This window comes from Hemiscyllium ocellatum, chromosome 20, assembly GCF_020745735.1.
Source record: "Hemiscyllium ocellatum isolate sHemOce1 chromosome 20, sHemOce1.pat.X.cur, whole genome shotgun sequence".
Classification (NCBI taxonomy): Eukaryota; Metazoa; Chordata; class Chondrichthyes; order Orectolobiformes; family Hemiscylliidae; genus Hemiscyllium; species Hemiscyllium ocellatum.
The window spans coordinates 32,748,027-32,762,038 of record NC_083420.1 but is presented as its reverse complement, the minus strand read 5'-3'; the positions used below and the strand labels follow the sequence as shown (position 1 = coordinate 32,762,038).

At 40.5% G+C, this 14,012-nt stretch overlaps 1 protein-coding gene across 1 annotated transcript in view; it reads right to left on the bottom strand.

The window, feature by feature from the left end:
- myo15aa (myosin XVAa) overlaps positions 1–13,690 on the bottom strand; it is a 151,652-nt gene extending 137,962 nt beyond the window's left edge. The window contains exons 1-3 of the mRNA XM_060840978.1: positions 8,441–13,690; positions 2,352–2,434; positions 1,595–1,658 (exon numbers count right to left, since the gene is read on the bottom strand). Of these exons, the coding sequence (XP_060696961.1) occupies positions 1,595–1,658; positions 2,352–2,434; positions 8,441–13,690 (5,397 nt within the window). The remainder of the gene's footprint in view (positions 1–1,594; positions 1,659–2,351; positions 2,435–8,440) is intronic.
- Positions 13,691–14,012: the final 322 nt, after the last annotated feature.

The following is a 14,012-nucleotide window of genomic DNA, read 5'->3' as shown; positions in this document are numbered from 1 at the left end:
CAACCAGCACTGTAGTGAGTCCAGGAAATATTGATTCATGAAAGAATCACTGTTTCAAAGACATTCCTCTAGCTGCTACATTATGACTCATCTCACATCATTTTTCAAAACAAGATCCAATACAGCTTCCTGTTGAATTAAAAAATAATACAGCTGCATGCATTGTAGAAACTCCTCCTTTTCCTGCCACTCACTTTCTTTGGGTATCAAGATTATTATCATTCGCAAGCAAAAACAGAAATCATTGCAGAAACTCAGCAAGTCTGGCAGCATCTGTGGAGAAAAGCCCAATCAATGTTGTAGATCCAGTGACCCTTCATCAGTGCTAATTGCAGCTAGGAAAAGGTGGCACACAGAACAACCTCAATTATCCAAACAAGATGGGCGGGGAGTATTTTGTTCAGATAACTGATTGTTCGGATAACTGATCTGATAACTGATAAACAAAGGAAGCATTTATGGGACCTTGAGATCTTGCTCGGATAATCTGAAATTCGGATAACTGATGTTCAGATAACTGAGGTTGTTTTGTATATGCTGAAGATGGGGGAATGGGGAAGGAGTAAATGGTCTGTGAAGATTGAAGAAGGGCTTATGCCCGAAACGTCGAATCTCCTGTTCCTTGGATGCTGCCTGACCTGCTGCGCTTTTCCAGCAACACATTTTCAGCTCTGATCTCCAGCATCTGCAGACCTCACTTTCTCCTGTGGAGATTGAGCCCAGACAGAAAGAACAGCAGATGACAGACAAAGGAATGGACAATGGTGAGCCTGCGAGAAGGAAAAGCTGTTAATGAGGACCATGAGTCGGTGAAAATGTGATGACATCAGCCCATGTGATGACAAGTTCTGGTGTTTGGTGGCAGGGGAAAGACATGGCAGTAGGGGCTCAGGCCCTAAAATTGTTGAACGCGGTATTGAGCCCTGAAGGCTGCAGTGTCCCCAAGTTGGAAATGAGATGCTATTCTCCCAGTTTGTGCTGAGGTTTGCTGCAGCACTGAAGCAAGCCTGAGACAGAGATGTTGGCCAGAGAACAAGGTGGTATTTGAAGTGGCAGGCAACTGGGGGACACCTTTACAGACAGAATGTAGGTGTAGGTTCATCTCTCCAGTGCAGAGGAGACCACATTCTGAGCAGCGAATACAGTAGATTAGATTAAGTGAAGCGCAGGTAAATTGCTGCTTCATCTGGAAGGGGTCTGGAGCCCTGGACAGTGAGGAGGGAGGAAGTAAACAGGCAGGTGTTACACCTACTGCAATTACATGGGAACGTGCCGTGGGGGTGTGAGGAGGTGAAATACAAACTGGACAACTGCTTTGTGGAACATCTACATTCTGTCTGCAAAACAATCCAGAGCTTCCAGTTGCCTGCCACTTCAACATACCACCATTTTCCGTGGGGAACATCTCTGTCTCAGACTTACTGCAGTGCTCCAGTGAGGTTCAGCACCAGCTTGAAGAATAGCATCTCATTTTCTGCTTTGGGACCCTGCAGTTTTCAGGACTCAATATCAAGTTCAATAATTTTAGGGCCTAAGCATCTTCTTCCATGTCCTCACCACATCCCCACACCCCAGGCCTTGTTACAGTACTTACATATATAATATGTTGTTCAAACCTCTTCTTTAAATTGTACAACACTGCAGCATCATGTAGGTCTCTGAAAGAAAACCAGAAATATCTTAAGTAGACAAAAAATTGTGAGAGCAATTTTTCTGAAAAGCCTACAGGTAAGTTTGCCTAAAAAGGGCTGTAACACATACTCTCCAATAACTCGCATGCACAGTTTAAAGATGTGTACATGAGGGGAAATATCTAATTTTCACTGATTCCCTAGGGACAGGTAAAACTAGTAGTTGTTACTTGCATGGAACCCACACCTTTCCTGTATATTCACACCACACTATCCTTCCATCCTGCTGCCCTGAATATATCCTTTTAAGCTTATTTCGCTTGTCTGTTAAGTTGCATATATTTTTAGGGTTCCTTTCAAGATGAACCACTCTACCTTATCAATTTTGATTCATAACTCATCCCTATTAAATGAACAGTGACTTTGCTTAGCCTTTTACCACCTGAGCAGCCTTGCATTAGTAACCAGGACTGTTAGCATTGCTTGAATTTTTTGTTTTATTGAATAAATTAGGTTTTCCTGCAGGATTGCCAGTGAAGCTGAAGAAAGTAGCTGAGCTGAAGTCAGAAAGTTATTCGGTGCTGCGTGCTGCAGGCTGCAGGGATGGGAAGACTGAGAGGTCCCATATTCCTGAAGACCCGGTCAAGTCTTAGACGAGGAAATGTCTAAATCACGATAAATGTAGAATCTGTAGTTGAGAAGGGATTCAGTTGAACTTACTCCAGCTGGGTCATATCTGCCACTCCTTCTTCTTCCACATGTTTCTGATATTGCACTGGAGACTGATCACCAAAGGAGTACATCTAGAGCCAAGAACAAATTCCAGAATCAATTAAACCTCTCTTGAATTTGAAGTTGAGAATGAAATATCTGCTTGCTAACCGGATCAGATCTAAATTGCCTCCTTAAATAAAGCCAGTTCTTCTTCTCTCTCCCCAATGTAAGCATTTCTTTCTATTCTCTACATGTCTTAAAGAATTCATTACTGATAATATAAAGCTATGTAATCTTTTCATTTCTTTCCAAATTTCTAACAGATTTTACTGTAACTGCTACCCATCAATGTGCAAATGGTTTATTTTGAGTGTGATGGCTCCCCAGGCTTGAGAGATTAAATAGATTAATGTACATCATAGTGTCATAACAAATGGGGCAAATATATTAAATGCCTTTTCCTACATTGAGGGAAATTTCTGAATTGAGGCTTCTTTTTACAGAATGCCATCTAGTATTACAAATAAAAATACCATTCTGATGTATTCTGAAACATTAAGCAACCAAGAATAATCCAGTTCAATATCACTGCCTGCTATACAAACTAGATCATGGAAACTGAAACACTGGAAGTGGGTTCTGATAGGGAGGAGAAAAATCACTGAGGGTCCCCATTTCTGAGTCTTTTCTGACAATTTATTTTCGAAATTTCAAGAGCTCACGTCGCAGGGTGTGAAATAGGTGATAGATCCAAATCTGCTTTGCTCTTGAATGGGCCAGCTGGGTAAAACAGTATTAGCTTAGAAGAGGAAACAAAACAAACAAGGACTATTTAAAGGGCTATGCAGCCTGATTGCAGGAAAGTTCAGTTTATAGAACATTTCCAATGGAAAATGTCTGAAAGTATTCCAGAATGATTCTGGAACTCTGTTGGCACATTTTGGGGAGGGTAAAGAATTAAGTGACATGTCTGGACAAACACTTCAACAGGAATGAGAACAGCAATGACAGTAATTGAATACAATAGGGAATTCAAGCACTGTGTTGTGCCTTCTTTGAACTTAGAGATGGACTCCTTCAGTGTAGTAACAGAAGGATCTTAGAGGTTAAGGTTAGTGTATCTGAAAACCAAAATTATCATTCATCCAAAAACAGTTGGTCACGAGGTTCTTTGAATAAAGAATTCATGATTATATAGCACATCAGGTGTCATTTCATGGAAGCGCATTATAATTGCACCACCATTTGCCTTCCAAATTGTTTGCTGCATCTGCATGTTAACAAGCTGTGACTTTTTAAAATTCACTCATGGGACGTTGGTATCGTTGGCCAGAATTTATTCCTCATCCTTAACTACCCTTTGAACTGAATTGTTTCCTCAGGCTATTTTAGAGGACAATTAAGAAAGGAACACATTACTGTGGATCTAGAGTCACATGCAGGCCAGATCAGGTAAGGATGACAGATTTCTTTCCCTAAGGCAGGGTGGCACAGTGGCTCAGTGGTTAGCACTGCTACCTCACAGCGTCAGGGACCCAGGTACGATTCCAGCCTTGGGCAACTGTCTGTGTGGAGTTTGCACATTCTCCCTGTGTCTGCGAGGGTTTCCTTCAGGTGCTCTGGTTTCCTCCCACAGTCCAAAGATGTGTAGATCAGATGAATTGGCCATAGTGTTAGGTGCATTAGTCAGAGAGAAATGGGTCTGGGTGGTTACTCTTTGCAAGGACGGTGTGGACTTGATGGGCCTGTTTCCACACGGTAGGGAATCCAATTTAATCAAGGGACATAAGTAAGCCAAAATGGTGTTTTACAACAATAAACAATGGTCACTTGGTTGCCATTAGTCTGACTTTGAATTCCATATTTGATTTTAAATTAAATTTGAACTTTACCATGTGCCGTGGTGGGATTCAAATCAGGCCTCCAGAACATTAATCTGTGACCCTGGAATACAAGTCCATTTGCATTCCCACCTCTCTGTGGATCTCTGAAGCCTCTGAACATGAACAATCATTAGTCCATTGCCTCTAAAAAAACCTATACTTTTCTTACCTTTGTTTTTGGAATAATTTTACACTTTCCAGACTGCAATTAACATTCCATCTCTTGCTCAATTACTGAATCACTCAATCACTGTCCATTCTCTTTGTGTTTTACTTTCTTACCTAGCTTTGTAGGCTAAGCAATCTTTGATGTATCATACTTAATCCTCTCATCCTCATGATTCATAACTGAGACCCAAGCATTTATTCATTCCATTAGTTACACTCTACCATGCTAAACATGGTACATTAATTCTGATCTCCTTTTTCTGATGTTTAACCAATCCTCTATCCCTCTTAATATATTACTCCCAATTCCAGTATCTCTAGTCTTATTGAACAACCTCTTATGCAGAATCATTACCTTTTGAAGATCCAAATATATGACAACTGCCTGATTCTCCTTTGCCTATGTCACTGTTTACATCCCCAAAAACTCTAATAGATTTGTCAAACATGATTTCTCTTCATAAACTATCATGACTTTATTCAATCATATTTATAATAGGACTCATCATGCCATAAGTATTTTGATACTTCTATAGAAATTAGATTAGTTACTTACAGTGTGGAATCAGGCCCTTCGTCCCAACAAGTCCACACCAACCCTCCGAAGAACAACCCACCAAGACCCATTCCCCTACATTTACCCCTTCACCTAACATTACGGGCAATTTAGATGGCCAATTTACCTAACCTGTGTACCTAACGGTGGGAGGAAACCAGAGCACCCCGAGGAAACCCACGCAGACACAGGGAGAATGCACAAACTCCACACAGACAGTTGCCCGAGGTGGGATATGAACTCGGGTCTCTGGTGTTGTGAGGCAGCAGGGCTAACCACTGTGCCACCGTGCCGCCCGAAATGTAACCACTTTACAAAGCAGGAAAAGCAGCATCTAATTTGTGCGTGGCAAGTTTCCACAATGAAATGTGGATAAACAATAATGTGATAATAATCAAATAATCAATATTTTTTGTAATATTGTTATGGATAAATATTGGCCAGAATGCTGAGGAATCTTGCTTTCTGCTAAATAGTGCCATGAGTACTTACTTTACATCAAAGAAACCTGATGTCTTACCTAGAAGACAACATTTCCTCAATACAAGCCCTCACCATAATATGGAATCATCTCATTTGCTGCTCTCTTCTCATGACCTTTCATACACTTTTTCAAAAGTGATTCTTGATTTTCTTACTCTAATTAACATTGATCATCATTGACGGCAAATCAACCTACATTCCAATATTATAGAATCATAGAATCCCTACAATGTGGAAACAGACCCTTTGGCCCAACAAGTCCACACTGATCCTCCAAAGAGTAACCTTCCCAGACCCATTCCCCATACCCCATATTTACCCCTGACTAATGCACCAAACCTACACATCCCTGAACACTATGGGCAATTTAGTATGGCCAATTCATCTAACCTGCACATCTTCGGACTGTGGGAGGAAACCGAGCACCCAGAGGAAACCCACGCAGACACAGGGAGAATGTGCAAACTCCACACAGACTTGCCAGAGGCTGGAATTGAAACTGGGGCCCTGGTGCTGAGGCAGCAGTGCTAACCACCGAGCCACTGTGTCACTCCAAACTAGCTCAAGCTTCTAGGATGGACATGAACTCATAACCTTCAGGTTCAGATGCTGCCTGGCCGGCTGTGCTTTCCCAGCACCACACCTTTTCACTCTGCTCTCCTTCCTGTCAGAAAGATGTTGTGAAATTGAAAGGGTTCAGAAAAGATTTACAAGGATGTTATCAGGGTTGGAGGATTTGAGATATAGGAAGAGGCTGAACAGGTGGGGGCTGTTTTCCCTGGAGCGTTGGAGGCTGAGGGGTGACCTTACAGAGGTTTACAAAATTATGAGGGGCATGGATAGGGTAAATAGACAAGGTTTTTTCCCAGGGCTGGGGGAGTCCAGAACTAGAGGGCATAGGTTTAAGATTTATGGGGAAAGATTTAAAAGAGATCTAAAGGGGCAACTTTTTCACGCAGAGGGTGGTACGTATATGGAATGAGCTGCCAGAGGAAGTGGCGGAGGCTGGTACAATTACAACATTTAAAAGGCATCTGGTTGTGTATATGGATAGGAAGGGTTTGGAGAGATATGAGCCGGGTGCTGGCAAATGGGACTAGATTAGATTGGGATATCTGGTCGGCATGGACGAGTTGGGCCGAAGGGTCTGTTTCCATGCTGTACATCTCTGTGACTCTCAGGGCCATTGTGCTGTCACTAGGCCAAGCTAATATAAAAGGTTCAAATCATTGATATGCAATGGTCTCATTGCTGTGATCTCAGTTTCCAAATCTTGTTTAGCTAAATTTATGCAACCTTTAAGGAGCAGAAATATTCATCAATTTAGTTTTTCCAGACTAAACACTGTGCTAATACTTAACAGAATCACTTACTTTGATTTTAGAATTCTGACCAATTCAATCACATCTCCCACTGAAAAAGAAGCATGCAACTGATTGCACGTATATACTATCTATGCTGTGGTAAACAGACAAAACCACTTCACAGCAACATAAATAAGACAAAATGTGACACCAAAGTTACAAAAGGAGATATCAGGATAAAATAACAGCAGCTTGGACAAAGGCATAAGAGAGATCCTGAAGCAGGAAAAAGAGAAACGTGGAGAAATTTGAGGGGTCAATTCCAGACCTTCAGATAATTCATTTTTAAATTCATTCATGGGATTTAAGTGTTGTTAGCTATGCCAGCATTTTATTGCCCTCCCTAAACAGCTGAAGGTTGGAGTAATGTTAGTCAGGAATGCACAAGGGGCCAGAACGAGCAAAGAGCAATGATATTGGAGAGTTATATTGAAATGGAGGACAGCAGACAAGAGGAAGAGAAGGGGTGGCCATGGAGGGATGGAAATTTTAAAAATCACTGGAATGACAGTTCAAAAGGTCAGTGATTGCTGGATCTGGGTTATGTTTTTAAAAAACTGTTTCTTTAAATATTCTCTTTTAAGTCATTATTGTTTGCCTACAGTTCTCAGATTCTTGTCTTTGATTAACAGACTAAACAAAATTATCTGTATATTATCTATTGTTTTTTACCACTTTGATAATCATGGGACTTCAGTCCTGGAGTATTCAACCTTTGCTGTCTCATCTGTTATTTTGGTTTGCTTTTCAACTTTCTTTGCCAATCACTTTTGCATTTTCTCTGGTTCTATTTTAGATCTCCTATTGTGAGAAGCTTATATTGGTTAACAAGGTCATGAATTATGCTATGATTTGGAGATGCCAGTGTTGGACTGGGGCTACAAAGTTAAAAATCACAAAATACCAGGTTATAATCCAACAGGTTTAACTAGAAGCACTACCTTTCACAGCACTGCTCCTTCATCGGGGGTTGTCGCAACCACCTGATGAAGGAGCAGGGCTTCGAAAGCTAGTACTTCCAATTAAACCTGTTGGGCTATAACCTGGTGTTGTGCGATTTTTAACTACGAATTATGCTAGGTGAATAAATCAAATAGCATTTTAGTTCAAGAGATTCTGGGATTTGCACCACTGTTTTTGGGTGTAATATAATCCGTTTTTCTGTGAAAACTGAAGTGCCATTAGTAATTGGGGTGACTTATAAAAACATTCACTGTATTTTTCATGTAAAAGTACATGTGACAATAAATTTCTATTCTAATCTAATTAAGAATGGCTGTATTTTAACTTTTAGGATAGTGAGGAGGAACTAAGTAACTCAAGTTACTAAACTGGCAGCTTGACAAATTCATGCAGAGAGCTTTATGGCACCATTTGTTTCTCACTAACCAACTTGTTCAGAGATGTTATGACACACCTCTGATTCAGGTGGGTCTTAAACTCAGGTCTTCTGGCTTAAAGGTAGGGACAATACCACTGTACACCATTTTATTCAAGTGGTTTATTAAACTCTTTCCATAATAAATAATTTAGCATTTGATTTTACAATGGAGAGCATAAATTAAAATAAAGCATGAGTTAAATCATTACAATATAATAATTATACTATAATGTGCAAATACTACTATTGAAAGGATTTACCTTACTGAACCAAGACATTCCTTTTTGATTATCATAATCCTCTTCCCATTCATGGGAATGCATTTCCTTTGGAATAGGACCTGGCCCTGGAAGATCAGTTGTATTCTCCTGCCTGTAGACTGACAGCTTTGAAGTATTTTGCACTGGCGGACGTTGTAATCCCTTCCTTGCTGAGTAAGATCCGGCTGTCCTCCCAGAATCACTTTGAGACCAATGGTACCTTGGGTGATGGTGACGAGGAGGAGGTGAGGCTCGATAACGTATTGAGTGAACACGAGGAAGCACAACTGCATACCTTCCCATCACACTGTCTTCATCATCAGGTTGATCCATTGGTTTTGAACCTTTCCTAGGTAACTTTGGTGAGACAGGTCTCTGTGATTCAAACTCTGGAGGTTCATTAGTAGTCTGGATTTCTGAATAATTCTGAATCTTAACTTGTCGCCTTTGAGATTGTGGGCTTTGATGCCCTATAGGTTCACTGACCTCTTCACGAGATGGTTGCAAGGTAGAAGCCTGTTCTGCTCTATGGCCAAGATGTTTAAATAATGGTTTTGGTGAAGGTGACCTTTGAAGGTATGTTCCACTATTTGTACGGCCTAGTGATTTCATCTGTGGAATGCCAGACGGTGAATGTAAAGGGCCTATGGGTGATCCAGTGTGTTGTATTGAAGTTTGCATGGGAGGTGGATTTGAGGTTCCCCTTACACTCATTGGCTTCCTCCCTGATCTCATCGATAGCTGTGGCGAAGGCTGTTTTTGTGACCCAGGAGGACTTTTCTGCCTTATTGATGATTGAGGTGAAGGTAAATGTTGAGGTTCACTACTTTTCAGCTGTTGAAAATGTTTTAACACTGACTTTCCAGAATTTGATTTTGCAGCATCTATTTGTTGAGTTTTACGGCCAAATATTTTAAATTTTGGTTTTGGTGAAGGTACCAATGGGGAGCTCATCTGTTTCACTGAAGGTCTATTCTGTCTGAGAGAAGGTTGTTGGCATGGTAGCCTTTGGAACCCTTTGACACTCACTAATTGTCCTTGATTTTTAAATGATGACTTTGGGGAAGGATAACTGCTTTGTTGATCTGTTTCAATATCCTGCTCAATTGATTGTTTTCGAGAAGATAGCCTTTGCGATTCTCGAAACACTGGGTGATGAAAACCTTTTGAATATCGGTTTACAAGGCCAGGCTGTGATGGTGGTGGTGATGATGGTGGTGTCCAGGGTTCCTTTGTATCTGAAGAGGGATTTACAACTGATCCCAAGCCCATAGGGAAGTTGCCATGTTTCATAAATGAACTACGAAGAAAAGGTTTTGATATTTGTTGAGGGGGCAGCATCTGGGATACACTTTCATAATTATGTGCTTGTTTTAGTGATGTTTGAGGGGACGATAGTCTGTGCTGGCTTACTGGTTGCTGACAAGAATTTTGTCTGGGTTGCTCATTTTCTGCTGGATGACCAAACCGTTTTAAAAAAGGTTTTCCAGAAGCTGGCTTGGGAGATTCTGAAGTTATTCCTTTAAAGCCAAAGTGTTTTAGTTTTGATGTGTTAAGGGATGGATTACCATCTTGTGTAAAAGTTTGTTGAGTAACTGATTGTTTATGGAACACTCTGTCCTGACCTTTTCTAAAGCTTTGTGAGGGTCTTGGTGAAAATGGTCTTTTGACTGATTGCCTAGGTGAAGGTGGCTTTTCATTTTTAGGCAGACTAGTCTGTCTTAGAAATGGATTAGCTGACACTGGTTTGGGGACATTTGCCCCTGGTGCCTTAAAGCCAAATATTCCTGCTCCTTGCTTTGGAGAGGGTGGTCTTTGCTTTATAGATGGTTGCGGTGATGGTGGCTTTTTGAATTTTTCACCATTAAAAGACAGCTGTGAAGTATACGTTTGTCCACGTTGCCTAAATGATGATTGTGGTGAAGGGGGATTTTGAGGTGCACTGTTATGAGGGTGACCAAAGTGTTTAAATGGTTTAGGGGAGATTGGCCTTCGTTTTTCTGAAGTTGTTGCTTTACGACCGAATATCTTGAATGGTGAGCGTGTTGGAGGTGGGCTATGTTGTCTTAATGATGGCGGTGGTGAAAATTCTCTTTGTGAATCCCTTTTCCTAGAGCGGTCAAACATTTGTAGAGGTGCTCGGTGGGTGGACAGTGGGCTATTTTGCCTGAGTGAAGCTTTTGGTGAAGGATAATTTTGAAATTCTGCAGATGAAGGGGAGCTAAAGTTTTTAAACAGGTAAGGATAAACAGTGTTTGGAGCTAATTCTGCAGCTGTTTTCTTTTGACTAAATGTCCTCACAGATAACTGGGGAGATCTGCCTAAATGTCCAACTGAGGGTTGTGGAGATGATGGAGTCTGAAGGTGCCTATAAGTTGGGTGTGGTGAGAATGATCTTTGCTTTTGCCTTGCCAGAGGAGTGCCAGGTGATGACTGGGAGGATAAAATGAAATTACCTTGTCTTAATAGTTGTGGTGACCTTTGGTTTGGATGATTGTTAGGGGATGGTGACCTTTGAGTTTCAGACACTTTCAAACCAAATGGCCTTTGTGGTAACCTTGGACTTTGTTTACTAGAGAGACTGCCAATTTGTCTGATGGATGGTTGTGGAGACATTGAATAACTTATTTCATTAGCAGATAACTGTGATGATAGTGCCTGATGTCTCACCATGTGGCTGTCAAGTGGTCTCCTTGATGTTTGGGGTGTAAGCGGGGGGTTATTATATCGTATTCCAGTATTCAGTTTTGGGGATTCCATAGGTAATGGACTTCTAAATTGTCTTGATGAGGTTCTTGGGAAAGTTCTGTTTTGGAGTCCCATGGGATGACCAAATTGTCTGATGGGTGACTGAGGGGATGATGGGGTATTGGGGCCAAATTGCTGCAAAAATGGACTTGAAGAAGCTGAGCTTGATTCTTCTGCATTCTCTGCATGATATTCCAAGTTTGTTGACATTGAATATGGAATTGGCAATCTTGAGACTTCAACTTTTTCACGTCCAAATAGTTTAACTTGTGGCCTTGGAAAAAGCCTAAACTGTCTAGGCAAAGAAAATGATGGAGATGGTAAGTGATGACTCATTTGTGTGTCTTGCTGGTTCATCCAGGGAGGGCTGTATGTTTGAAAATCAGGTTCACTGTCCATTTCTTCCTGCTCTTCAATATCACTCATTGGATAACCAATGCGACTATAAGATGACTCAAGATATGGTGATCCCTCATATTCACTATAATTGAACCCATATCCAGATTGTTGTGATGAATATGGATCTTCTGAATAAGGACCAAATTCCCCTGCATCTGCATAAGGGGATTTATAGTAATCCATTCCTTCACCATAATACATGTACTGGTCTGGTGATGTAAATTGAGTAGGTATGTCATAATCCATTTCATTTTCATAGTCCTCATATGGTTCATATGGCACATAACTATTAGGAGAATCACAATAATCCATTTCGTTATCATCACAGCCATACTGATCTGTTGCTGAATATCTAAAGGGTACATCATAATATTCTGGTTCATCTTCATAATCATCATACTGTTCTTCTGATGGTATATTGTGGTAATTATAATATGCCATTTCATCTTCATAATACTCTTCAGGATCATCATAGCTAGTATATGTGTCATAGTATTCTTCTTCATCACCACCATAGTAACTGTTATACTGATCAGTAAGTGTATCGTAGTATTCTGTTTCATCATCGTAGTAATCGTATTGTTGGAATGACCCAGTTGAGGGAAACTGTCCTTGATTCCATGAATGATGTGGTGACATCCTTTGGTAGACCCTTCTTCTACTATCATATTCTTGACTGTAACCATATTGTTCAGGGCTCCATGCATGTCGTTCTCTAAAGTTTCTCATCATGTTTGCTCTATGTTGGAGCATTTCATCTCCTGATGGGAATGGTAACTTCTGAGCTCCAATTTTAGAAAACCAAGCTGTTGACCCAACTCCTTTTACTGAACGCCTCGTTTGTATTCCATACTTAGCCTTTCTGGACAGAAATTTCCTGGTGAGCCAGTTGGAAGCAGTGGCCATTCGCCCTAAGAGCTGAGCACTCGGTCTAAATTTGGAATCAGTGTTTTTCTTCTTGGTATGAAAACCGAACTTAGCTTTACCAAACAGTTTCCCCAAGCCTTTTTTGCCTGTTTCTTTTTCAGGTTTCTCAGTAGTTTCAGCTTTATTGCCCAATCGGATCAATAAGAATGAAGCCTTTCTTGGACCTCCAGGAGCTGTTACAGGCTCTTTCTTTTTAATACTTGATTTAAACCCAAGCATGAGTTTTGAAGTATTCTTCAGGACTCCTGCAGGCTTTTTCTTGCCTTTTACAGCTGGAAATTTGCTAGTTCCAAAACGCATAAACATTTTTGAGGTACTTTTTAAATTACGTTTGTTAGAACTTTTTGGTTTAAGTCTGGGTTTACCAAATCCCATGAAAAGTCTGGAGGCATTTTTCATACGTTTTATAGATTTTTTCTGGCTGGCCATTTCTGTCTTGCCTTGGAATGCTTTTAGGCCCACAGCTTTTGAAGCCCCCTTTAAATGAGCCTTTGCATCTTCTTTCTTCTTCTTCTTCTTTGCTTTCCCATCTGCTGCCAGTCCCATCACAACTTTCGAAGTCCCCTTTAGATGAAAGTCTTTCGTGGCTTGCGTTTTCTTTTTGCCAAAGCCTGTCACAGCTTTTGAGGCTCCTTTCAATTTCATTTGTTTACTAGGTTTCTCATCTTCTTCCTCATCTTCTTCTTCATCTTCTTCTTCATCTTCATCCTCACTTTCATTGTCTTCTGTTTCTTCTGTCTCAGACTGTGCTTTCTTTCCTTTTTGACCATCATGTTTTGTACCACCCACGGCCTTAGATGCACCTTTCAAGGCTGGAATCTTTTTCCCTTTCTTTGCTGGCACATCACTATCCACCTCAGTAGCCTCTTCATTTATTTCACTCAATTCTTCACTGTCTTCTATTTCATCTGCTCTTTTATCGACTTCTGATGCATCTTCTGATTCATCACTAGTTATAGCCTTTTTCATTTTCTTCGCACCTTTCCCCTTTTTAAGCTCCTCTTTACCTTTTCCTTCTTTTTTGTTGTCCTTCCCTTTTTTGGGATCAGGCTTCTCTCCAGATTTTCCTTTGCTCGGATCCTTTCTGTCTGCATTTTTGCTTTTCTCTGGCACCTCTTTTTCTCCTTTGCCACCCTTCTTTGCTCTGGATTTTAAGTCACCTTTTTTGTCTGGCATTATGATGTCTGTTAAGAGTCATAATAAACAATAATAGCAGCAATATTTCAATCTTCCACTGAATTGTTCCAAGAGTCAATGTATGTATCCCATAGCACTCATCTTCAAAGAATGCAAATGTAAAATGACAGAAAATCGTTCCACAGCAAAATGCACATCAACCACTAGAGACTGCCAGTCATTAATGCCAAAGTGCAAAGTTCAAAATGTATCAAATTATTATAAGATTTAAGAGATCAAGAATTAACACCAGTATCACAAGAACTGTATAGAATTTTGCATTAATTATAAATATCACTACTGTGTTGATAATTGCAGTTAT